General features: G+C 40.4%; 1 protein-coding gene across 5 annotated transcripts in view; it reads left to right on the top strand.

The window, feature by feature from the left end:
• PDE4D (phosphodiesterase 4D) overlaps positions 1–26,243 on the top strand; it is a 424,494-nt gene that overhangs the window by 289,809 nt on the left and 108,442 nt on the right. For all 5 annotated transcript variants that reach the window (XM_075727013.1, XM_075727014.1, XM_075727015.1 and 2 more), the window contains exons 2-4: positions 4,781–4,972; positions 20,721–20,757; positions 25,690–25,763. In XM_075727013.1, the coding sequence (XP_075583128.1) occupies positions 4,781–4,972; positions 20,721–20,757; positions 25,690–25,763 (303 nt within the window). The remainder of the gene's footprint in view (positions 1–4,780; positions 4,973–20,720; positions 20,758–25,689; positions 25,764–26,243) is intronic.

The following is a 26,243-nucleotide window of genomic DNA, read 5'->3' as shown; positions in this document are numbered from 1 at the left end:
GCAAACCAATGTTGTATTCACACTCCCCCTTTGACTGTAGAACTGAATGGTGTTTTTTTCTTGATGCATATTTACATAAAAGAAATTTTCGTTGAGCAGTATGAGCCAAATCGTAGCTGATATATTTGAATCCTTTTCATTAGTTTTGACTCCCATCTAGTGGACACAACACAGTATCACAGGATAAAATTTCTGTCACAAGAGCCACGTGCAGGTCTTGCACATACATGTAGTTATTGGGCAATGCAAACCACAGGGCCTGTCCCAGCTGATGAAACTGCAATTTTATCTAGTAGACTTTTAAATTTTAAAAACTCACTATGTTGTAATCTGACAGTGAAATCATTCATAGCAGCCTGCCTTAGTTTCTGACTGGGACTGGTTATAAAATATTCATATCATGTCCACAAAAGGTCAGTGAAGAAAATAAAACAAATCTGCGTACAAAAACAAACATTCCTTTAATCCAATATAATACCTTTTAATCAGTTGAATAATTAAGTCCACTGTTAAAGAAATCAATTTAGTAGTCATTCCTTATTCAAAATTTTCCTGCTGTGAGATAGTCTTACGTTTACCTTCATTTATTTCTATCCCACTTTTAATTTTTGCTTTAGAGCTTTCAGACAAGCTTATATATCAATGACATAGACAGTGGGATCGACTGCACCCTCAGCAAGTTTGCAGATGACACCAAGCTGAGTGGTGCGGTTGACACACCAGGAGGACGAGATGTCATCCAAAGGGACCTGGACAAGCTGGAGAGGTGGGCCTGTGTGAACTTCATGAGGTTCAGCAAGGCCAAGTGCAAGGTCCTGCACCTGGGACGGGGCAACCCCCGGTATCAATACAGGTTGGGGGATGAAGGGATTGAGAGCAGCTCTGCGGAGAAGGACTTGGGGATACTGGTGGATGAAAAGTTGGACATGAGCCAACAATGTGCACTTGCAGCCCAGAAAGCCAACCGTATCCTGGGCTGCATCAAAAGCAGCGTGGCCAGCAGGTTGAGGGAGGTGATTCTGCCCCTCTACTCTGCTCTGGTGAGACCCCACCTGGAGCACTGGTGTCCAGCTCTGGGGCCCTCAGCACAAGAAGGACATGGACCTGTTGGAGTGGGTCCAGAAGAGGGCCACCAAAATGATCCGAGGGCTGGAGCACCTCTCCTGTGAGCACAGGCTGAGGGAGTTGGGGTTGTTCAGCCTAGAGGAGACCTTATTGCAACCTTCCAGTACTTAAAGGGAGCCCATAGGAAGGATGGGGAGAATCTTTTTAACAAGGCCTGTTGTGACAGGACAAGGAATAATGGATTTAAACTAAAGAAGAATAGATTTAGACTAGACATTAGAAAGAAATTTTTTTACAATGAGGGTGGTCAAGCACTGGAACAGGTTGCCCAGAGAGTTAGTGGAGGCCCCATCCCTGGCAACATTCCAGGTCAGGTTGGATGGGGCTCTGAGCACCCTGATCTGGTTAAAGCTGTCCCTGCTCAGTGCAGGGGGGTTGGGCTAGATGACCTCTAAAGGTCCCTTCCAACCCAAAGCATTAAAAAAAAAAAAAATAAAAATTTGAAATTATACTGCCATTGCAGAAGTTAGTCTTGATTGAGCACAGGAGTAAACAATCCTCTTCTATTTTACCTACAATTGCATGAAAGGTCTGCCCTCCTGCCCTCAATAGAAAAACAAAACATACAGGCTGTGTTTGTTTAGGCGTTTGTGTGTTCTTGCAGCTGTTAAAAGAAAAAATTATTTTATTAGGCAATGAAATAGAAGTGTTAGGAAATTTGGATACGATGAGCTCACAGAGGTTCCAAACTCTTCATTGGCATTGTGAGTATTTTGTGCTCCTGGAATACTCAGGAATTCAAACTGAAAACATACTGATTGCTACTGAATAATAGTAGTCATGCTAGTAGCAATGGCAATATGGTTATCAACTTATGGCACTATAAGCTGCAAAGGATGTTTTACTGTAGTATTTGTGTTATCTTGCCTTTTCCAATATTTTTTCAATTTTTTTTTTGCGAGCAGATCTCACAATGATCACAAAGATGCAATGAATAGGGAAAATGAAATGCAAAGAGGAGCTTTGCATTGTCCAGGATCACCCAGCAGGCTGGTAGCAGAACTCTCATTTGAAGCCTTACTGATTAAGCTTTGTTAGCTTGAGATTGATAATGTCATGTAGTAGTAGCACATTTGAGGACACAGAAGAAGTATTGAAGCATAATCAAAAGAAACCAAATTTGAGAAGAAGTGTATGTGTTAGGATTTACTGACAGTTAATCATTCTGAAAACTACAGTGAAAAGAGGATTAAATGGCTAAGCTTTCTTGAAGTGTGTTTAATGCCATTGTCTAAATAGTTTTTTTGAAAAAAAATATTTTTTTTGCTTTTCTACATTCAAACAGTGAAAGGTGAATAAAAAATAAGTAATATAGTCTGAGAGTGGCAGAAAGCTTGCAGTTCCAGGAATATGTGCAAAGTAACATGAAACCAAGGTCCATTCTCTGCCAGGCAATGTGCATCTCTGTCAAAATAGGCAATATATGTTTCTTTGATTAGTTCATTTAACAAAGAAAAATAGGCCATGAGAATGCTGTCACTTCAGTAAAACATTAAAGCGGCAACCTCATTGTAACCTCACGTCAATGGTAGATAACAGCAAGAAGCAAGCTAGTGCAGAGGGTAGCATGTACCTGCTGTGACACCTGTACCAGACTGAAGTCTAACCAACAGATGATACGTACTGAATATTTTCTTTTCTGCTGTTACTAGATATAATTGAAAAGGAGTGAGTGTCCTTCACGTGAACAGTGTTTTCAAAATTAGTACTTTAGATGCGTTCATTACAAATACATACTATGATGCTAACACTTATCCGTGTTTAAAAATTGTGGAAGATCCTCTATTCATACCTCATTCCTAAATGCTTTAGCAGTATTATTTCAGTTCCCATTAGTATGGCAGATGAGCCCAAGCAGTTATAAGCCAAGGTCTCATGCATACCTTTCCTACTGTGCTGTAAAACTAAAATTGATCTTTGGTTTGAGAGACACAACCAACTAGGGAAACAAAACCCATCTTCCACTTCTGGATAAAATGTGCTCCATCCCATCAGATGGAGACATAATCTTGCTAATCCACATATTTGTGACCTCTGAGATTGCATACCACAACACATTCAATCTAAAAATGGAGCCACATGCTCCAAAAAGACTCCATATGGTACCAAACTCAGCTGTCGGGCTGCTGAGCAACGCGGGTTGCCATGAGCATGTCCTCCCAGCACTGCCCACCCTGTGCTAGTTTCTAATTGATTGCAGGCTCCCATTCAAGGTCTTTGCACTGATTTTCAAAGTCCTTTGTGGAAACATCACAGACTATGTGAAAGAGCATCTTCTCTCTCCTTCTCTTTCTTTCTCTCCCCTCACACTTCTGCCTCTCATGATCATAGAATCATAGAATCATAGAATCATAGAATCATAGAATCATCTAGGTTGGAAAAGACCTTTAAGATCATCCAGTCCAACCATTAACCTACACTACCAAGCCCACTCTAGACTAATCAAGGGTAGACCAGACTAAACCATATCCCGAAGTGCCACATCTACCCGTTTTTTAAACGCCTCCAGGGATGGTGACTCCACCATCTCTCTGGGCAGCCTGTTCCAATGCCTGACCACCCTTTCCGTAAAGAAATTTTTCCTAATTTCCAGTCTAAACCTCCCCTGGCGCAGCTTAAGCCCATTTCCTCTTGTCCTATCGCTAGCTACTTGGGAGAAGAGACCAACACCCACCTCACTACAACCTCCTTTCAGGTAGTTGTAGAGAGCGATAAGGTCTCCCCTCAGCCTCCTCTTTTCCAGGCTAAACAACCCCAGTTCCCTCAGCCGCTCCTCATAAGACTTGTTCTCCAGACCCTTCACCAGCTTCGTTGCCCGCCTCTGAACACGCTCCAGCACCTCAATGTCTTTCTTGTAGTGAGGGGCCCAAAACTGGACACAGTATTCCAGGTGCGGCCTCACCAGCGCCGAGTACAGGGGGACAATCACCTCCCTGCTCCTGCTGGCCGGGATGATGGCAGTGTTCTCTAGGAATGATAAACCTGTTTACCACTCTTAATACCAAATACAGTAGCTAGAAATGCTGGATCTAAACTGTGTAGTTCAAAGACATGAATGGCCACAGAAGTCGTGCTGCTTGGCAGCAAGCAACAAACTCATTTCTTCAATCTGGTTGTAAAATAGGAACTCTAATGCATGCAAACATGCCCAGGCACACACATATGCCTTAATCCCAACCCAGCTCTTTGTTTAGTGGGATAACACAAAATAATGTTCTTGAAATATTTGGGTAGTAATGAAATATTAGGGTTGAGTACTTGATAACAAAAGTGCCTTCAACTGCTTCAACAGTGGGAGACAGGAGAATGAGGGTCCAGCTCAGGAGAGACAGGGCCTGAGGAAGAAAACAATGAAACATCATGTTTTCTTAGGTATAGAGCTCACGGATACTCTACATGCAGAGAAGCAAAGGCTTACTGTATTCCTAGTAGTGTTTTCTTTCTCTACCAAATTTCTTTTCCTTCAGACTTGTTCTTTTTGGTTATCAGCAATTTTAAAGTGTATTTTTTGGCTTAGCAGTGGAATTGGCCAGGTCTTTATTTCTCCATTAGTATCAAGAAGCAATTACCTAGCAACAAATTTGTCGGAAGAGTGTTTATTACTTTCAAAATTCTATGTCAATGGCATAAATCTTTTTTGCTTTTTTTTTTTCAGTTTCGATGTAGACAATGGTACATCATCGGGACGAAGTCCCTTGGATCCCATGACAAGCCCTGGATCAGGGCTAATTCTTCAGGCAAATTTTGTCCACAGTCAACGCAGGGAGTCTTTCCTTTACCGGTCAGACAGTGACTATGACCTTTCTCCAAAGTCCATGTCCAGGAACTCCTCCATTGCAAGTGATATGTAAGTACATTATAAAATACTTTTAGCCTATATTTTGTCCTCTGTCTTAAGATTTTTCCAGCCACATGAAATTTCTTTCAAAAATCAAAGACAGCAATCACTTACGCTCCTGAAGTCACGGATAATTGTTTGTTTATTTCTTTAATGCAGCTTGTACTTGTTTCTGCAGTTCTCTGAAAGTAAGGATATCATGAGAGTGTACTTGATGTGTTTTTGCACTTTATTAGCTTTGACAGAATAATGAGGACAGTCAATACTGGTGTATCAAAACACTGAGGAGAACTCTGATTTCCTGGCTATTAAGTTCTTTTCAAGAGAAGTGATGCAAACTCAAGAAAAAGATTCCATTTATTTGTACCAGGTATCTTCAGGTTTTTAGAGAAAAGATTCACCAGCTGGCAGAAATTAATAAATTCAAGAGAGGCAAAAAATATTTCAAATATCCTTTTAACTAAATGGCAAAATTTTAACAAAAGGCATTTGGAAAGTTACTCTAACCTCTCTCACTATTTTTCTGTGATGTATGTATTTTCTGCTAGTGGGTCATAATTTTCAAGTATATGTAGACCCCAGGTTGCATGGGTAGTGGAAGTCAGATGCAAATCTCTGTTTATTTGTAAGGCACTAAAAACATGTTAAATATCCTAGCTCCTAGTCACTTGTAAGCAGTAGAAATTAAGAATAACTAATTTTGTTTGTTTGCTTGCCTTATGTGCTCCAAATTTCACTGCCAAGTAGGTGTTTATGGTTCAATTATAAATCACTAAAACAAAGGACCAGGCTTCTAAGAGTCCTCTAGTGAACAAGGAAGTCTAAAGCATTAAAAATCCAGCATTAATATAAATGCTCTTTTTTAATGAGGCAAAACCCAATCAATATCCTCTTTAAAAATAAGTCAGTACGTACAAAAAAGGAAAAAGGTTTTCATAACAGTGAGTGAAATTTTGCCTGATATTTAACTTGCAGTCATTATAATTGAACACTCCTATTTTCAGCTTACATATCATTATTAGAAATGTTGATTAGTCCATCTAATTATAGCTCTCTTCCTATGTAAGTGTCAAGATGAGAAAAATTCATGTACAGAGAGTTTGCATAAGGTCCATACTTCAGTGAAGTCCTGTAGATTGAAGTACTTAGTAAGCTTTGTGCCTAGTGTGACCAATTTTGATTGAGACAAAATGAATGAGAAAAAGACCAATCCGTCTTGCCTTGTCATTGTAAGGAAGAACACATCTCACTTGCAAATAGTGACCCCCTTCCAGCAAATCTTCCTCTGACAGATAACCTTTCTTTTAGATGGGCAAGACTCAAACTTTTAGTGTGGCACCTGTGCCAGGATACCATTCTTTTACATTCAGGGGGGCAATCCAGGTCACTATGTTGCTTAGAAGAGTCATTTCAATTAAGAATTCAATTAGTGCTCCATCCTTGAACTCATAATCCACTTCTGGGTTTCCTACAATTTCAGCACATGGCAGTAAACTGGATAAACAACTGAATTACTGAAACACTGAGCACGCTTTTTCCTTTGGATATTTGTATCTCTTCTTCCTTTCAAAATTTTCTTAAAACACACCTGCATATAAAATTTATTTGTCCTCACATCTGGATAGATTTTCACAGTCTCCTGTCACAGAGGAGCTGTTGTACCAAGAAGGTAAATATTCCTGCTACTGTTTAGGATGGGAGCACTTAGGGAAACGTAAAAGGCAAGTTGTTTAACCATGGAACACTAGTCATATATCAGTAAGCCTAGTTGTAATAACCTTGGTTATTTCATAGAAATTAAGCAAAAGAAGACCAAGGAATGAAAGAGGGAGAGTTTAAAAAGGTAAAATAGCAAGGAAAAAAAAGTAAAGAAAAAATACCACAAAGCTCTTTATATATGGATATGCTTATGGAAAGGAAACCCACTGAAGATTATTAAAATAGAGAAACCACTCCAGTTCAGGACATTCCTAAATGAGGTGGAGGCTGGAAGAGTTGTCAGGGGAAGTATCACATGAATTTTAGATTAATTCCAAATTATCCTATTTTCCTTTTGCATCTGTCTACATGCTTAATTTTAAGTATTGCACGTTTCTTAAGCATGAGCAAAATATATTACAAAACATACACATCATTCAGGTAATGCAGATGAATTAATTGTACATAACAGTTTAACCTAGAATCCCCTGATTCTTCAGTACTTGTGTTACCAAGCTCGGTATTTCACTTTGTAAAGCAAAATAGAAAGCAAAAGGCATACATCTTTTATTTGGAAGGAATATAGCATAAAGATTTCTGGCATTTCCATTAATCTCAGATAGTGTGCTTACAATAATACATTCCACTTCAGTAGCAGCAGATGAAACAAAAACAAAACTTTAAGATTTTAGTCAAATATGGAGTGTCGTGATCAAAGACAGCCAGTGGATGGCAGTGCTAAAGTACAGAATTCATCATTCTGTCATTATTTATTATTTGCACTGCAGCTCTGAGCTCCAGCCAAGGAAGGGAACACAGTGATGCTCAATTCTTTGCAAACCCAAGATGAAAATATGGGCTCTGCCACAAACAACTCTTAAGTCGAAGCGTAAGATGATAACCAAGAGACTAATACAGTCAGAAACTATCCCCAGCAGAAGGTACAACATAAGTCCCTATACCCAAAGTGGTAAACCTCACAGAGCAACCAAAGGGAGTTTCATTCAGTGAGTTGAGATGGAAAGTAATGGAAACAAGGGCAGACAAGGGGGAAGTGGAAAGTTTTTTAAAATCAGAGAGACTATATTTTAAAGTGAGGAGCCAGATTAGCTAAGGAAAAGAATAAAAGACAGAATGAGTGCAAGGCTGCTCAGGTGAGAGAAGGTTAGTGGGACAGATGTGGGTGCAGTTGTGGCACTGAAAGAGGCAGAAAAAGCAGCTGTATGGTTAGAAAGGAAAAACAAATAACAAGGAGTGGGAGTCGGTAACATTTTTTCAATTATCTCTTGGAAGAAATAGCATGGTCCTAGAGAGGAAAAAAAAAGCAGAACATGGAGATTGTATGAGGAGATGAGAAAAAGCCATTCAAGGTTGTGAACTGGAGAGGCAGGTGGTTTAGACAGGAAGATGCAACATCCAAGGCAGAAGAGCACAGATGCGTTGTGAAGCCTGGCTACGGGATTTTCAGCAGAGATGAGCATCTGGAGGAGAAAGAGAAAAGTGAATGAGCAAGCCAGCGAGGATCAGTGAGCCAATATGAGGAACTACAGTAGGGCAGGATCTGTGATGACAGACAGGAAAACAATTTTTAAAAGAAGGAGAATGAAGAATGGAAAATTGGAAAAAAAGTCCCCAACAGCACAGTTGCAACACTTGGAAAAAAGGGAACAGAAGCCAGCTGAAAGATGAGAGGAGCCATCAGTGTTGTACTGGAAGAATTGTCAGGTTTACACTTGAAGGCATCAGTGAAGCAGGGAACTCTGAATGTGTATGTCTTGCAGAGGTGGCCTGATTACTTAATACTCACCTGTTTGAACTGCTGTTGCTGCCCAGAGCTTGCAAATGCAGACAGAGGCAGCAGTGGTAACACTTTTTATCTTTCTTGCTAAGGGATCACTGCTCTGATTAATGGGGCATGAGATCAAATTTGTAGAGAATCTCCATTTTAGCTAAAAACAAGTCTCTAACCATGTTAAGAAATTGATTCCTCAGTGAAATCAGCACTCTCATGAATACTAGAAAGAAGCCAATAAACAGTCCACTAGCTAAGGCAGAGCGCATGTTTTAACTGCCGCTCTAAAGGCAGAAAAGCATGTGTAGTCCCCCTGTCATCCTGAAGAAGCAGACCAGAGCATAGCAGACCAGACCAGAGGACCAAGATACTGTCGGTACAGAAGTCTGTCTGAGCTCCACTATGTCTTCTGTATGTATCTCAGGGAAAAGGTGTGTGGCAATGAGCACTGCTTAAGTCTACCCTTTCCCCGTTTCCACAAGGTCACAGAACACAGCTTGGCAGCAGCATCCTGGTCTTTCCAGGACTTGGCCAACTGAACCTCACCCAGTAAAAAAGTAGCGGGTGTGGGGAGTTTTATGGGCTGCTTTAGAGAGGCTCAGCACTGTTTCCTCAATCAGGTGAAATATTAATATAAGCTCTAATTAGTACAATTACACAAAATCTGCTAATTTCTATTAAATCTTGCTTCCATTTTTTAAGCACCAGAACCTAGCCAGGGAGCACTGACTGTAGGGAACCGCAGGGTCATTGGCGTGGTAATCTGCTAAATGGCCAAATGGCCACCAGTACACCCATTCCCCACGCTGGCCAGCCTACTGCTATTCTGCAAATACGTTCTGTAGATAGTAGCATCCCCCTGCTTCTTTCCCTGGTAAAACAAATGTCAGGAGGATGCAATTTACTGCAGGATTTTTTCTCTACAACTACAGTATTATCCTGCCTTCGCCTAGAGGATGTGCTGCTTTGTAGACTGTATTTGAATGTGTCTGTAAACCTCAGCTCCACGTTCACAAAAAAAAAAAAAACCAAAATCCTCTCTTTGAATAATAAAACCCAAATGTGGATTACTTTGGAACAAAAAGATCCTTTGTTATCTGATAAACATGGATACTGACATGCAGAGATTTGGGTTATTTGTCAGGATGAATTATCCCCTTCTTCAATAGCTGGGGAAATAGTTGTGGGATTTTTAATTTGTGGGGGTATTTTTTTACAAAATAAAGCCAATATAATCTGTAATTTTGCAAAGAATAAAGAATAACAGAATTATTCTGGCTGCAAAAATTACCTTAAATAAAGGGAAATTCCAAGGTAGGGAGTTCCCTTATTTGTCAGTGACTGGCAGGTCTAGTCCTGACCTGAAGCTGCAAATGGACTCAAATATCCCTTTAACTGGCATGTGGAACAACTGCCAGAGAAGAGAATTTTTGAGTTAAACTCACATACATGTTTCCCAGTTCTCAACAGCCTGCTCAGCTTTTAAAAAAATTGCATTGTATTCAATCTGGATCAGATTCATAAAGGGAATGTACTTTAAAATAATGGCAGACAAAGATGACAAACCTGGACAGCTAATAAGGGTCACCCGAGCCTTTAATACGCCAATAAAATAATGAATTGAGGATATATTTTCTCATCCAGAACAGGAAGCCAAATTGCTAGTGATACAGCTTATTCCTCTATTTCTGAGCCAGGAAGACCTGGTGAGTATGCATCTGAAGTTACATAGAAAAAAACCTTTTCCCTGAAAGGTTCTGGCCAAGAGTTTAGGAGAGCAGAAAAGACATGCAGTTACTGAGCAGAGTAATTGCACCTCATTTTAACAAATTAGAAATAATTGTCTGTCTTTCCACATAAACTGCTGTTGAAACTCCTCATGATTTATGGGATTCTTTTCTCCAAATCTGTGATTACTATATCACAGATATTACTGGCTGAAGAGAGCCAATTAAACTTCAAAGTCCAGCCTGCTTTAAAAAAAAAATCTTTTAAGATGCATTTTCTATGTGTGTTTCAGCTCAGAAAAAATTTTTAATGAAAAAATATATTAAATTGCTTGAGACATTTATTTGTCCGTGGAATCCATGGAAAGAAATGTACGTACATGGCTTTAGGAAAAATAGCCAATATTTTGCTTCATTGGGTTTTGCTTTTTTGTTCTTAAGATCTTTTAAATTGAAGAAATCTCTAGGTTGCAGCTTAAATTAAGCTAAGTAATTAGTAAGTCACAATCTTTTTTTTGAGTTATAAACAAAAACATTTTGAAAAAAGACAATTGTGTCCCTTCCAGTTCCAGTTGCTTGGGATATTTTACAAATGGAATCCAAAACAAAGAACTCAGTAATATCCAGTTTGCTTACATTTAAATAGTAAGTTTGCACTAACTTCATTTGTTGATTGGGAAATTAGTTATGTTGTAAACAAAAAGAGAATATTTTTGCATTGAGAAGGTTTCTTTTGATCTGCTTTTTAATTCAGGAGATTCTAAGGTGTTTTAATATGCCTTTATAGGGTTGTTGAATCAGGATTTTTTTTGATGAAATGCAAATTGATTTTATCTTATGTTCAGACAATACAGAATCATTACTGGGTTTATGTCCGAATGCTAAAACCTCATCATTTTCCAAATACAACTCTCAGTTGTTAAAAATGTGACTTCCCCTTCAAACACTTTCAATTTGTCAGGGTTTTTTTTTCCCTCTTCTGGAAATAATGGGTGCTTGAAGCAAAATAGCTGTAGAGTTCGTTCTCTGAAAATGGACAAACTGAAATTTTGATGGTTTTACCTTGTTCTTCTTGAAGTCTTCTTGATTCTTCTTATATACATACATTTAGGGGCCTTTGAATTTGGTTAGGGGACCCGTTTTTCTAAACCTTGAATGAGGTAATCTTCCGGTGCCTGGCTGAAAGCAAGCTTGCTCAGGCTGGGAAGTTACCTTGAGTAGGTGCTGTTCTCAGTAGCTCTGCTCTCATTTCTTTTAGAGACGAAATCTTTCAGCCTGCATCAGTAGGAGATTCACTTGGAAGGTCACGTATTCTTATTCTCCGGAAGTAACAAAATCATATCTGTTCTCAACACTTAAGCATATGGGGCAGGGCCAAGCAAGCAATCAAATGTCTGCTGCTTAAGAGCAGTTCAAGGTAATACATTTTATTTCTATTTGAAACAAGCTAAGAGTTCATGTGTGTCAGCTAATGCAATCAAAACTGATTAGTAGTAACTCAGTAAGCTGCACTAACTTGATTGCTTCCAGTCTTGTATGCACACCCACTCGTTAATTTTCTCTAACCTGAGCAGAAAACAACCCTATCCTTAGTCACTGATGCGTGTTTGTTTTACAGCCTTGCTTAGAGCTAAACTATGATTTCTGTTGTATGAACAGTCCAACAACGGCACTGCTGAATTGGCCCGGACTCTTGTGATTGAGTTCAGCTCTTTTCCGGTTCAAAGTCCTACATCCTCTGGCTCAGTCCAGCCCCTCCTTCAACACACAAACCAAACCTCCGCACTGCAGTAGCCTCTTTTCCCTTACCATCGCCCCAGTGACCCCCAGGCAGATTACCTTCTGATTTTAGAAGAAAAACCACATACACCAGTGAAACACTCTGGCAAGTCCATGCTCTGTTTCTCTTTAGGACTGAGTAATTCTCTGTCAGGCTTAATGCAGGCTAGTTACTCAGAGTTGTCCACCGTTCTTCTGTCATCTAAATGGTCTGCTATATTACAGTAGGATTAAAGTGTTGAAGCTTGGTGGCTGTTTGGGGCAATATGATACAGGTGATTTCTTGAGTTGTCCTAATTTATTGGGTTTGCGTGTCAAGGTTTTGGTAGTAGGGGGCCTACACGGGTGGCTGCTGCGAGAAGCTGCTAGAAGCTTCCCCTATGTCCGATAGAGCCAATGCCAGCTGGCTCCAAGATGGACCCGCTGCTGGCCAAGGCTGAGCCCATCAGCGACAGTGGTAGCGCCTCTCAGATAACATATTTAAGAAGGGGGGAAAAAAACAAAGGGGACACAAACTGCAGCTGGAGTGAGGAGTGAGAATATGCAAGAGGAACGACTCCACAGACACCAAGGTCAGTGGAGAAGAAGGGGGAGGAGGTGCTCCAGGCACCGGAGCAGAGATTCCCCTGCAGCCCCTGGTGCAGCCCATGGTGAGGCAGCTGTGCCCCTGCAGCCCAGGGAGGTCCATGGTGGAGCAGATCTCCACCTGCAGCCCGGGGAGGACCCCTCGCCAGAGCAGGGGGATGTGCCCGAAGGAGGTTGTGACCCTGTGGGAAGCCCGTGCTGGAGCAGGCTCCTGGCAGGACCTGTGGCCCCGTGGAGAGAGGAGCCCACGCTGGAGCAGGTTTGCTGGCAGGACTTGTGACCCCGTGGGGGACCCAGGCTGGAGCAGTCTGCTCCTGGAGGACTGCACCCCGTGGAAGGGACCCACACTGGAGCAGTTCATGAACTGCAGCCCGTGGGAAGGACCCACGTTGGAGAAGTTTGTGGAGGTCTGTCTGCTGTGGGATGGACCCCATGCTGGAGCAGGGGAAGAGTGTGAGGAGTCCTCCCCTGAGGAGGAAGGAGCAGCAGAGACAACGTGTGATGGACTGACCACAACCCCCATTCCCCGTCCCCCTGTGCTGCTCAGGGGGAAGAGGTAGAGAAAACTGGGAGTGAAGTTGAGCCTGGGAAGAAGGGAGGGGTGGGGGAAAGGGGTTTTAAGATGTAGTTTTTATCTCTCATTATCCTACTCTGATTTGACTGGTAATAAGTTCAACTGATTTTCCCCAAGTCAAGTCTGTTTTGCCTGTGATGGTAATTGCTGAGTGACCTCTCCCTCTCCTTATCTTGACCCACAAGTTTTTCGTTATATTTTCTCTCCCCTGTCCAGTTGAGGAGGGGAGCAATAGAGCCGCTTTGGTGGGCACCTGGCATCCAGCCAGGATCAACCCACCACACCTGTGTTTTCATATCTTGCACATCATGCCGGCATCCTTCTGCGATGGCCCACTACATCAGTACCCACATGATTTCCCCAGGCAGATTACCCAAGTCAGATGTGTGAGAGCAATCTCTTTGAAAAACATTTAAGGTTCCTGAGCAAGGAAGTAGTTGGGTCTGACACAAAAGGCCTTGATCTTCCTTGAACTTTTCCAAAGGTGCTATGATACTGTCATGGGAAATGGAAGAAGCCTGATAGTGTTCCTGTAGCATATTATACAGAATGGGGAAAAATAGTAATACTTCCTGTTCTTTAAGTTAGTCAGCTGATTCTGATTCCAGCCCAGCCAGCAATCCTGAATGAAGCTTCTGGATTTGATGGGTCTTGGCTCAGATCACCATCACTGAGACATAGTTAGCTACCCTTATCACCCAGCAAAGTCTCTTGTTTCTAGTCTGCTCAAAAGCACAGGCACTGTGGTATGATGCTGGTGATGCACAGTAAGGTACACAGGTAACCAGATAATACTTCCTGATACTGCCTGGATTAAATCTCAGAATACTGATTTAAAACCACCTTGGTATTCACTGTTCCCTTCCAGTCCTTTAGTCTGTAATGGATATGATCATTCTGCCTTTCCAAGTCTTGAGACAGCTCCTCACATTGGGTGAATGCAGTTGAATTGGAATTAAGATTGTAATTTAGGTAACCTAACACTGATGACTTCAACAGAGCAGACTCCAAGTATTCAAAGGCTTCTTTCAAACCTAATGAAGTGTGTCTTCAGGAATGAAATGCTAAAAAGGTGGCATGAAAAATTAAAGTACTTCCCTGTACAAAATATCCATTATATCTGGAAAGCTCCAGGTATGTTAGTACATGGCATATCTTGGTAATATGGCTAATGCCATATGTAATAATCCATATTTGTTTTGACCTGTCTTTATGATCAGAGATCCAAAGGCAACCAAGTATTGTTTTCTTCATCAACATGCCATAGTGGAGTAACTTGATTTGTGCTCCGCATGAAGTTAATCAGGGTGTTTGGAAACACTTAGATCTGCAGTATTTGCTAGTGAGATTTATGCTGGAGAAATGTTTTTTCCCTTTGGTGTGTCTTCCTAAGTCTAACTTGCTTAGTTAGATAGTCCAAGGAGAACTAGATTAACCAGCCTGTCTTTTGGCTGGAATAATGGACTGCTCAGGGACTGTGGCTTTTCTAAGCCAATCCTCTTCCACCTGGTTAAGATCAATTGAAATTAAGTAAATTGAACTCTACAGAACTCCCAATATTACAGCAATAATTTTGACTAATTAGGGCAAGCTCTGTTGCTGTATTAGAAAAAAGTGCATGGTGTTAAGAAAAATGTCGTGTTTAGAAACACTCAGACAATAGCTGACAAGAATCTGCTTCATTCAGGGTCTCATTTCCATCTACTATGTGATACAACAAATGGTTTGAAGTAGCTCTTTGTAAAAATCCCTTAAGGTACATGTTCCCAGAAATAAATAAATGCTCTGGGAAAAACAACCCCCTCCTCTGTAGCTCGTGAGTCCATCAACAATTTCAATTGCTTGTTCTCTCAGCCCTAAATCCAACTTGCCTACAGTGTCGTAGTCTCTAGCCCCTGCCTTAGATGCCTGATCATCCCCCAAGTGGCACTCAGCCTTTCAATGAGATGCAAATCACTGACAACCCACTGACTATTTGGGAAAAGCTGTAAGCCAGTTTCTGTCACACCCTGTAATGTGGGCACAACATTGAGAGGTGCCTCTTATCCCCAGTCAGCCTTAGCTTTTGGAGCCAGGCCTGGGCTATCTTATATTAGGACTAGAAAATTGTTTCTGAAGTCTTTAGAAATTGAGATGTCATGATTTAAGTACTATTCCTGCAGAATAAACTAATGTGGAGTGCTGTGATTTCTGACTCCGCAAAATCAGTATTACAAACCAACCCATTTGGATTATCCAAATGCAGATGATGATCAAATGCAAGCTAAGTGGAGCAGCCAGCCACCCCTCCTACTTGCTGTCCTCAGAGCACAGCTTCTGCTGGCTTGTGTGTCATTACATGATGTTTCCATTACTGTATCAGACTGCAATCTAGAATCAGATTTCACTGCTGCTAAAATCTGAATCTGAGCAATGGACATATTTTCAGCATACCTAATCCATACGTTTCTTGTGTGTTTATTTGGCTTCACCTATAAAATGATATTGGGGCAGAAAAAAAAAATCCTAGCAATTAGGGTAAATCATCACTTTATTCTCTGTTCTCCATTTGTGGTTTTGCATGTGGTATATTTGTGTTCCAGCATATGTGCAAGCAAAATGCAAATGTCTCATCAAAGCTGCATTTATAGCATGTTATTGGACAGTAAGTAAGTCTGAATTAGCCTTGTATTACCGAAATGAGTGGATGACATGTTGAATCCAAATTCAGACATTTACACTGAAAAAGGAGGCCTCAATAGATTTTCTGGTTCAAATAGAAGACTACTTTCATGTTCATCTTCTTTCCTATTTTGTATGTTCTGTGTAGACAGTATGGATTTTCCATTGCTTTTATGTTTGCTATGTTTCTATATTAAAAAAAAAGTAATAAAAAATGCCCAAAAACAACTCTGTAAAAATTGATTCAATTCTTGTGACAATGTGATAAAAGCCGTAGTTCTTGCTGTGGAGCACAGTGCAGGGATTCCAGACAGCCACTGTCCCCTAGGGCTTTTCAAAGTCTGTTGGCAGCTTTATTCTTTAAAATAGGCTATGTCCCAAGTTTGTAGCCAGAGAATCCAACACAGACTATGCCAGCTGATTTAAAGCCTGGCTGGCGTCCTTAGCCAGTACTTATCCTGGGGAGATAAATAGGTTTTTCACTCAGGTGGAGGAGTGTAGCCAACCAGTATGATCATGCTTTAAACTGATACAAAGCATTGAGATTCTTTCCACTAGTCTTCTAATTTATGCTGTAAAAATTGTATAAAGATTAACCAGGAATTTTATCTTGACCATATCTTGTCCATGAAAAGGTATGTGTCAAATTGGTATAAATATGTTTCATACATTTTCCCCACTCTGTTTAGACAGAGCTCTTATTTATCCTGTTTATGTCTCCCATCTGCAATGCATGTCCTCAACATCACTCACTTGGCATTCTTCATGTGTGTCTAGAAAGTCTTAATCTGAGTTTACTATGGCCTTTACGAAGACAAACCTTATTCAGGACCTTCCCTGTGAAGCTCCACACTGGCAAGTGCAGACTGACATTTCTAGAGGTCTCTAAGGTCTGGGGCTCACTGCTCCTTAATGGCTATCTTGACTTTTTTCTGACCACATTAAAAAAGCACCCTCTCTTTCTTAACTATATCATAGAAGGTCTGCAGATTGTCTCTCTAGCTACTCCTCTTATTAGATGATTATATTAAATTATCCCAACTTAATTAAGAAATAAAGGTTATGCAGTCACCCTGTCTATCCTTGTGTTAATCTTCCTGCCTGCTTCTCTGTCTGTCCATGCATGCATCTCTAAAGTTCCTTTTAGTGGGGGCAAAGTTAATTACTGTCCTGTAATTGGGATAGGAGAGACAAATTAATGCCAATCTTGAGGAAAGGAAGCAAAATTTTTATACTTTTTATTTGGCAACAGTCAGCTGAACATGTTCATCTAACTTCTTTCTGATCTAGCATAGCACTTCTATCTCTTCTCCAGGGTGGGTACCATCATAGGTTATATGGGGCGAGTTCAAATATATCCCATAGGAAAGGTTAGGAAGCAAAACCCAGAAAATTTGCAGAAGGCCAGGCTTCATCACTTTAATGTGGTAAATAACTTGCAATGCATTATATAATCTTTGGTTTGTTAATGGAAATTTGACCTGTGTTTTATGTAACAGCGATTCATCTCATGTGGACTGTTGTGTGCTTTAGCAGTCTTTTTTGGTGGTGGTGGATTTGATCATTTTAAATTTTGGGGCTATGTGGAAATTATTCAGCTTTCAAATCTGTCTTTCCTTTGAAAAATGAAGATGTGAACAAGTATGCCAGGCATTCTAGTTAACAGAATCTAACACTGATGCAAACAATTTCTTCTAACCTTAAAGGTTAATAGTTCTGTCTATATCTAGAAGCTTGTGATATATTGCACAGGGTTTACACTCCCTCTTGCTGCTTCTGTATATAGGTGCGTGGCACTATCCTATCCAGATTCCAGACAGAATCATCTATCAGCTTCCCTATCATCTGAAAAGAAAACAGCAGGACACTTATACATTGTAGTGTTTACCACACCGCAGTACACTGTGGATCAATAGTACTTTGATTGAATCATATGTTCTTCCTCTTCATACAAAAAATAAGACAGCTGCTTTGGTCTGCTCCCTTTTTGAGCACTCTCACCTTTTCCAGATTTCCTGACCCAATGTGGATTAAAGATCACTCACCACACTATGCAATTGCTTTTCTGCTCAGGTGGGTCTGGTGTGTGCTAAACTGCTTTGTGAAAGCTGCAGATATCTTTCTTTCACCAGACTTTCACCAAAATAATGATAATTTCTGGAATTGTTGCTCTTGACACAGGGGGCATTTGAAAAGTGAAAATTAAATCCTGGGTTGATTTCAGTGCATTAAATTAATATTTAATAATATTTCCTCTAAAAAATAACAAGCTATGGTATTTTATCAGCATTCTCCAATGAAATACAGTCCAGCAAGGGCTCAAGTAAGATGAAGTTTGAAAATTAGAAGAGTGGGGTCATGCTATTTTATAGAAAAGAAAAAAACCTCAGGGGCAGAAAGCCACGAACATGTACTTGTTGCCTCTTAGAAGTGCCTCAGCATTCAGCAAACAGGGTCACTGAATGGGAAGAAGGGCAAGAAAGTGCCACCTCCAGTAAGGAAGCCCACAGGAGATGGTGAGAAGAAGGACCATCCTATTTTTATAGTTTTGCCAATGTCCACTTTGACAGTTAATAACTATGTTGTAGCAGTTGCCTGGGAATTTGAAGCACTGATGAGTATCTTACGCATTTGTGTCATATGTTGGGCATTCAGAGTGTTTGCCACTGACAGATGCTTGTGATGCTAGAAAGAACTAGCTCTACTCTATCTGGCTTATTTACAGGTAGAAAAAAATTAATATTTTTCTTCTTTTTCCAGTGCTGCTTCTAGCTATAAAACTTTTCACCTCCAGATTCCACCCCTTCATCATTTCCAAATGTGGGAATTGGACTAGATCAGTAAAAAATGGGTTTGTCTATTGATTTTAGATACAGTTTCTGTGCAGAATTTGATCACTCAGAAAACCCACTCATTTCTTAGAATTTGCTCAACGCTTTGTTTGCTTTTTGCTTAACAACCTGAGTAACAGATAAAGTGGGTAGGTGTGAGGAAGACTGGCAAATAATTTACTTGAGGCTTTAGGCTCTTCCATCTTTGCAGAAGTCATTCAGATGACTAATGCAGGATTCCTTGCTCTACACAGCTGTGCCTCTTCTAGGTGTCAAAACACAAGAGAAAATGGAGTAGCTATGCACAAATAGTAAAAATATTCTTTATAAAAGGGAAGAAATGAACAGATACTGAGGAACAGGTAAGCCAGCTGTCACACAGCAGATAATACTATTTGACTGAACTTGAAGAAAAAGAGCATAATTTTTCTGGAAGTGAGGTAGTGTACCTATTCACACTACGGCTGTTTAAGTGGAGAACAGGAGAGCAAAGGAAAAGATGGATGTGGCTTATCTTCTGCTGAAGCCTTTGTGTAGCTGTGTAACTCATTAAGCAATCCTGATCAGAAATTATAGTCTAGGGCATTTTGTGATGTTTTCATGACCCAATGAAAACACGAAGAGGTACTAAACCCAGCTGGTCATTAACTCCCCTGTTAATGCCCTGGGCTGATTCGTGATGTCTATAATAACCGATTGGATTTGGCTTCATTGCGCAATTAAAGCCTCTGGGTTCCTGCCATGGCGCCGTGTTTCTTCTGGTTTGGTGTGAGGATCAGGCTTACATGCTTTCAAGCCAGGCTGGGACTGTGGTTTCACCTGAAGCAGCACCTTATTCCAGTCGCTCCTGCAAAGAACTTGTTAAAAGTGCAGACTTCTTCCACAGGGTCTGTAAAAATCCATTTCTCTATTTCAACTAATGGGAATAAAAGAGATGGTAATAAAAACAGCTACACAGATATTAAGCATTATGATAATTATGAATATCAGGGAGTTTTGTTTCATCCTTACAGGCTCTCTGGTTGTACTTACTGCTTTTTTATTAGGTTCTTGCAATACCTGCAAAAACATTACTGTCTTGTGGACAGTATATAAATTGTAAGAATGATGAATGAAAATCATATTTCCCCATTTATCAGAAAGCCTTTTTCTGGTTAGATCTTCACGGACTTGAAACCCATAGTTAAATACTCATATTTTACGCTTAAACTTAAATAACATTAAAATACCACCAAAGCAATGGTAATTTCTGCAATTTGTAACTCATGACTATAAATTAATTACGGGAAAATACAGGAGAATTAAAAGTGGAGTCATATTGGATTTTTGTCTTTGGAAAATTTATTTTCATCTTGATTGCTGCCATATAGATACGATAACTGAAAACTCCAAGTTTTCCCTGTCCCCATGGTCTCCTGGAGAGGTCTGACTCCACACCCTCAGTGCTACAGATGCTACCTTTAAGATCAGCAACCCTTCAGCCTACAACAGCGTATTTTTTGGAAGCCATTTCAAGTGGCAGCTTTCGGTGCTGAAGCGAAGGAACCCCTCTTTCCCTTCCCCCCTTCTCCCCTACAGTGCGTCATCCTGGCACCTTGCCCATACGTCACCCGTCACCCCGTGGTGTGGGTGAGGTTGCCACAGCAACAGCACACACTCGGGCACACCCCCTAATAGCTACAGAGGTGTGAGTCAGTTTGAAAGTTTCGCTCGGTTTTTATTTGTCTGTGATGCGCTGCCCAGCCATCTGCAGTTACTTGCCCGTCCGGCGTTCACAAACCTGCTGGTAACCCTCAGTGGGGTTGGCTTTTGGTATTTGCACCTCCATCCTTTGGGATGAAATCTCTGCAGATTGGTCCTGGGCACTCGGTCACCTGCCCAACACGCAGCGTAGAAACAAGCTGGTTCATCAGCCATCCCATAGATATGCCAGGCAGTTGGGCAATAACTAAGTTGATATTTACTTTTCAAAGGATATGTAAAGCAGCAGTAGTGAGTAACTACTGGAGACTATAACTACAGTGCATTATAAAACCTGATTTTCTTTCTGTTAAAGCAGTGAGATAATTTTTCAGTAATACCTAACTTAAAATTCTGCTCATTTTTTCAGACATGGAGATGATTTGATCGTGACGCCATTTGCTCAGGTAGGCACAATTTTGCCGTATTTCTCACACGATCTTGCAATGTAAAGGCCAAATGACCAAACCAGTTGTTTTCTGTTGTTAGTATTATATAAGGTATGTTTGCTTGAAACAGGAAAAAACTGTCTCAACAGAAAGTCATAAACCTCCCACTGTTATCTCTACCTCTCTTTTTTGATACTTTTTGTTTATCTGAAAAGTTGAAATGCAACAACACGATAAACACACTCGACTGATCTCTTTTCAAATCCTGTAGCAGACAGTCATGATGAAGACAAATCTATGCTATTATTGTCCTGCTTTTTATAATTACAGTTTCTCCTTTTGAAGCTCTTTTATATATTCAATACAAGGTAATTTTTAGATGCAAGATAAGTTTTACACAGAATACTTACGTTCATTTGCAAAACCATCTCTATTTGTTTGATGTTTCTATTCAGATTTTCTTTTATAAAGTATCAGCTCAAAATTCTATGTAATTTAGATCAAAACATTACAATTTTTAGCAGTAGAGCTGTCTTGTCATGTATGAAAAGTTAGCATTCATATTCCTTGAACTCGTGATGACTGGTTTTACCCTGATAGGAATGAAAGTTAATTCAGTGTAACTACAAAGGGAAAAAGTGTATCTGGAACTCATATGTGATTGAAGGTGAATGGAAAGAGAAAGGTTGAGCCACACAGCAGTCTCAAATAAGAAGGTGGTGTCCAACTTCAGTCTGAGTATGCATGTTGCTTTGGTTTAATAATCAGCTGTTAAAACAATTGATATTTATTTAATAGGTTTTTATATATTTAATTGTATTTTAAACAGATACAGTGCTTATAAGACACTAGCTGATCAAATCCTTAGGATGAAGAATACCTTCATCTTTTATTAGCAGAGAAGAGATTAAGCCAGGGCCTTTTCTAAGAATACCTTAAGATGTCTCAAAGGGTAAATATACTTCAACAATAATGGAAGAGAAGAAATTACAGGAAAAACAAGAGGGGAAAAAAAAAGTAAAACCACTTCTGCTTTTAGTTTCTCAGGAATTATAAAAACCCTAACTCTTGAGCACAGAAAAAATACAAATTGTATGGTGATCAGGCAATTGTTCTTTGTCATCTGAATTTTTATTACAAATTATGTCACATAGATAAGACAGGTTACAGTATGCCTAGAAAACCAGCAAATATTATGCCCCATTTATGGATATGGTTTTCCTGGGACAAAACACCCTATTTGCTTTAAGGGCAGTTTTGTGTTCTGGTTGGTGTTGATGGACATGCTTCAGCAATTGGAGCAGGAGCAGTTGAAAGTTACTTGCACCAAGGTTCTGTAATTGATTATTTGGGAGCTTTTAGTATTTCAGCGCAAAACCCTGTTAGTGGTTTTAAATCAACCTGTTTTCATTTGCATTGAACAGGAGAAAGAGCACTCCCAGGGTGAATTATCACGTCACACTCCCTGACACAGGGGGAATTGAGATGGAGTTGAGAGCATACCTAACAGAGGGGAAGTGACATCTGATTAGATTCTTAGGAAAAATGTAGCCCTTATCTAAAAATTATTTGAATATGCAAAGTCCCATCTCCCCGTGGGGCCTGCTCACAGACTGCACCTGCAGCTAAGCACGGGGCCCGCCCCTCCGAGTTATGTTAGCCATACTAGGACCTCACTCAGGACTTCGGGAGTTGGATCCCATGTGGCAGTACAAGGTCTACACATCCTACAGACATGCATCATGTAGACGCATTTTTGTGTCAACAAACAGCCAAAGCACCATTTTGATCCATGTGGGGCTTCCTGGTGCCAGCAGATCATGGCACGTGGAACACATGGTCCGGTTATTTCAAACCATCCGTATTTTCTTCAATTGATCAGGAGGCGTGTTTCATTTGATCATGAGCCACCTGGTGGTAATAGATCCAGTTTTAGCATTTCAGCTACTTTTCAGCACATCACCATAGCAGTGTGGCTGCATTTGTTAACTGGAGGCAGGGTGGCATGTTGTGTCCCCCACATAGAATCTGGCCCCAGTACAAGATAATTTACTATTTTTACCAGAATGGAATTTTGTAAGCTAAAATTAAAAAATCTATGACAAGGATTATTAGTAGTTGCACTTCCCTATACAGCAACTGCTGTAATTTAATTATTCATAGAATTTCACTTTTCAAAATGAAATCATTTGAGTGAGTTGAAATTTAAGGACCGATTCTGTAGTTTTTTTATCAACCAAAACGGGGGTTTTTTTCCAATTCACTTGCAACTGTTTGTATGTAACTTGATCTTGAAAGTAGTATTATTTACTTAGGGAATAAACCTAAAGAGGTTTGCAGGTGACTGGTTGCTTTTTGCTCGCAAATCTAACTCGAGAAACATTAAGCACAAGTGGAACCTCTGTGGGCAGAGAAACTGTCACTTAAAGCAAATTATAATGAAAAATTTAAATACTATTTTAGGTACTTGTAGTAAATAGAATACTTATAATTATTAATACCTCTATACAATAAATCAAGTCGTTTCGCTCCAGTGTAGCCAATAGCCAAAGTTTTTGTTGTCACTTTTACAGTCATTCCTGTGTAGGTGGGGATACGTTGCACTTGCAGAAACTCGAAATAAGCGTTTGTATGCTAAAGCAGCTGGGATGCTGGGCAGGTGCTGGACATTTCAGCCCTGGACCTACAAAACAGTTATCTTGCCTGCCAGAAGAACAAATAGAAGGACATACAAACCAAACAGTCAAGTCTGCTTCCTGGGAAAGGAGAGATTCATAATACCTCAGACAGCGGAAAAATCTGTTCAATGTGCAGAGTGGTGGGCACAGTAGAGTCCCTTGCAGCTCCCCGAGCGTGGGTCCAGCAAGGCTCATGAGCCTCCACTTGTAACTGGCGCTGAGCAGCCTTGCAGCTCTGCACACTTCCTTCCCCAGCACCCCAGGTGCTAAATGTCCTGTTATTTCAGATCCAACACGTACCTCAGCTAGGTTCATGTTTTCACATGGCATCATGCCTAGCCTACTAACCTTTCTGAAACTCAGCCCTGTGCAGCAGGTACAGGGCCATTCGCTGCAGTCCGGCAGAGGCAGAGATAATAAGCATGGCCAAGCACGGCTGTACCTGAGATCACTCACCGAGTCGTCACTTAGCTACCTTTGCACATGCTCCCAATTCTCAGTGCACCTGAATATACGGCCAATTTGAGTCCAACAGGGCTTATTGAGTAGGAACTTGCAGCCAGGAAAACCAACTACATTTTTTCATGGCCCGAGACAGCTCTGGGAGCCCCGTAGATCTGTTTCTCTGATAATACTAGCACATACAAGCCGTCTCAGCATCCTGGCACACATAAACTGAACCCGGGCAGATTGACCAAAGAGAACTGAAAATGGACTGCAGTCACTAAAATATGTGTCTTACCTTAGTAGGCCGAACTTTTTTCTGTTTATACTTTCCTTCTCCTTCTACCTTCAACTCATCCTTCCCTCTTACAATATTTTCATACTTCAGCAGTTTTTCTTTGTCTTTTATGTATTAATTTTTTAACTTTTGCAGTCCAAGATCTTCTTTCCCCTTCTGCTCACTTCATGCCTGATTTCCATCTGTGTATATCCAACATCTAAATACAACATTTGTTAGTGTCACTGTACCCTGGGCACGTAAATTTGATGGCATATATAATTATTTTTATTCGGTGTTGAATTTATAATATGTGAATTTGCCTCCTGATCTTTGGAAAGGAAAACATAATGAAATTAATACTGTCTAATTCGGCAACAAATGTATTTTTACTTTTGCTATCTTAACTCATTTTGGAATTACCTACAGTAGCCTGAACACTGCCAGTCATTATTATCTCCTGCACATTTTCTGTCTGTTAAAAGCTTTCACTAAGTCCTTCTTCTCTCTTCAGACTCCTACTCCTACCTCCTTCCTACCTCACATATAAATTTAAGGGGCTATGAAAAGAGGGTTGTACCCTCCTTGACTCAGACCTCTGGAACCCACATTCCCATTCCCACCTTTGGTATTCCTAGTACCGCTTCACCAGGGAACCAGCCCTGTCTGGGCTGAGAAACAGCAATGGGCAACTCCTGCAGAGACACACCAGTGATTGGTGTTGCGACCTCCTCCCGTTCCCAGTCTGGTTCCAAACAACTCATGGTTCCTCTCTGACATCAGCTGAGCTGCCTCTCCCTGGTCGAGAGGTGCATCTTATTATCCTTACATGGCACAAAATTTGTTGCATTTATCCAACTGCCTTCAGAAGAGCGTGCCTACGCCACTTGTAACAAGACACTGCTCTACTGCCTCCACTAGCTGCTGTCTTGCATGAAATTAAGTCTAGAAAGGAAGTAGTTCATTTATGTCATCTTTCCCAATGTGCAAAGTTTGTAAGAGCCTGCAGACATTACCCACCTGCTCAGGTGATACCTTCCTCTTACTCTGGCCTTCTGCACTGAGTACCCAAATCAACTTTGCCCCTTAAAGGAGCCACTTATATTTTTCCTGGCAGTCTAGACAATCTCATTCCCTTTGTCCTTTGAGGTTTGTGGGGGCTGAACTGCAAATGGAAAATTCTGTAATCATTTCTTATGCATGAAGTATTAGGCTTGAATGGGCTATTATCTTCCAAACACAAATGCTTTTATGGTCATTTTAAAGAACTAAGTAGTATTCTGTGAAAAACTTTCCTCCTCTTCAAGTAAGTCTGCCTTTAAACAAATAATGAGTTGTTTATGAGGAAAAAAAAAAGACATAAGCTATTGCTGTTGTATTACAGACATGTTATTGTTAAATAATGGTCAAAGGCTTCAGACAAACCAACCCTGGAAACCTTTTACAGTTGTTTTGCAATGTCCTTTCCTTTTTCTTTCAGCACAGTGGGGCAGAGATAGATCAGTCTCACCTGTGCAGAAATTTAGACTGAAACCATATTGTCTGTTCCAGGTGCTGGCCAGCCTGCGTACTGTACGGAATAACTTTGCTGCATTAACCAATTTACAAGATCGGGCACCCAGCAAGTGAGTGTCAATTTTTGGCCATTGAACTTTTTGCAGCGATACTTTTTAAATGTAAACTAAGAATAACAATTAGATGTTACAGTTTTTAGTCAGTGCTGCCAAACCTACATAAAACATGTGGATGAGTAATGAGTTTATTAATCCCTTGAAGATGCTATATTTGATAGCTGAGACAACAGCCCCCTTGCCTACTAATTGCTGTTGCATTGCTGTCCTTGCATAAACTTGGAGTGGTTTAGTGCAGTTTATATGATTTTCAATAAATTAGTCATATGTCAAAGATCATTCCAAGATGATCATTCAGGCAGAGTCTGAGTCTTGCAAATGAACCAAAGTGAGCAGACAGCTACCCTCATTGTGAGCTACTTGCATGATCTGAACCTAGAACTCTGCTTAACTCATCCAAGATAATGACATCCCACTTATCCACAGTAGTTCATGATTATAAATGAGACATTATAAATATGATCTTGTAACATG

This window comes from Pelecanus crispus, chromosome Z, assembly GCF_030463565.1.
Source record: "Pelecanus crispus isolate bPelCri1 chromosome Z, bPelCri1.pri, whole genome shotgun sequence".
Classification (NCBI taxonomy): domain Eukaryota; kingdom Metazoa; phylum Chordata; class Aves; order Pelecaniformes; family Pelecanidae; genus Pelecanus; species Pelecanus crispus.
Note: the sequence above shows the minus strand (reverse complement) of the source record. Positions and strands in the feature narration are given on the sequence as shown.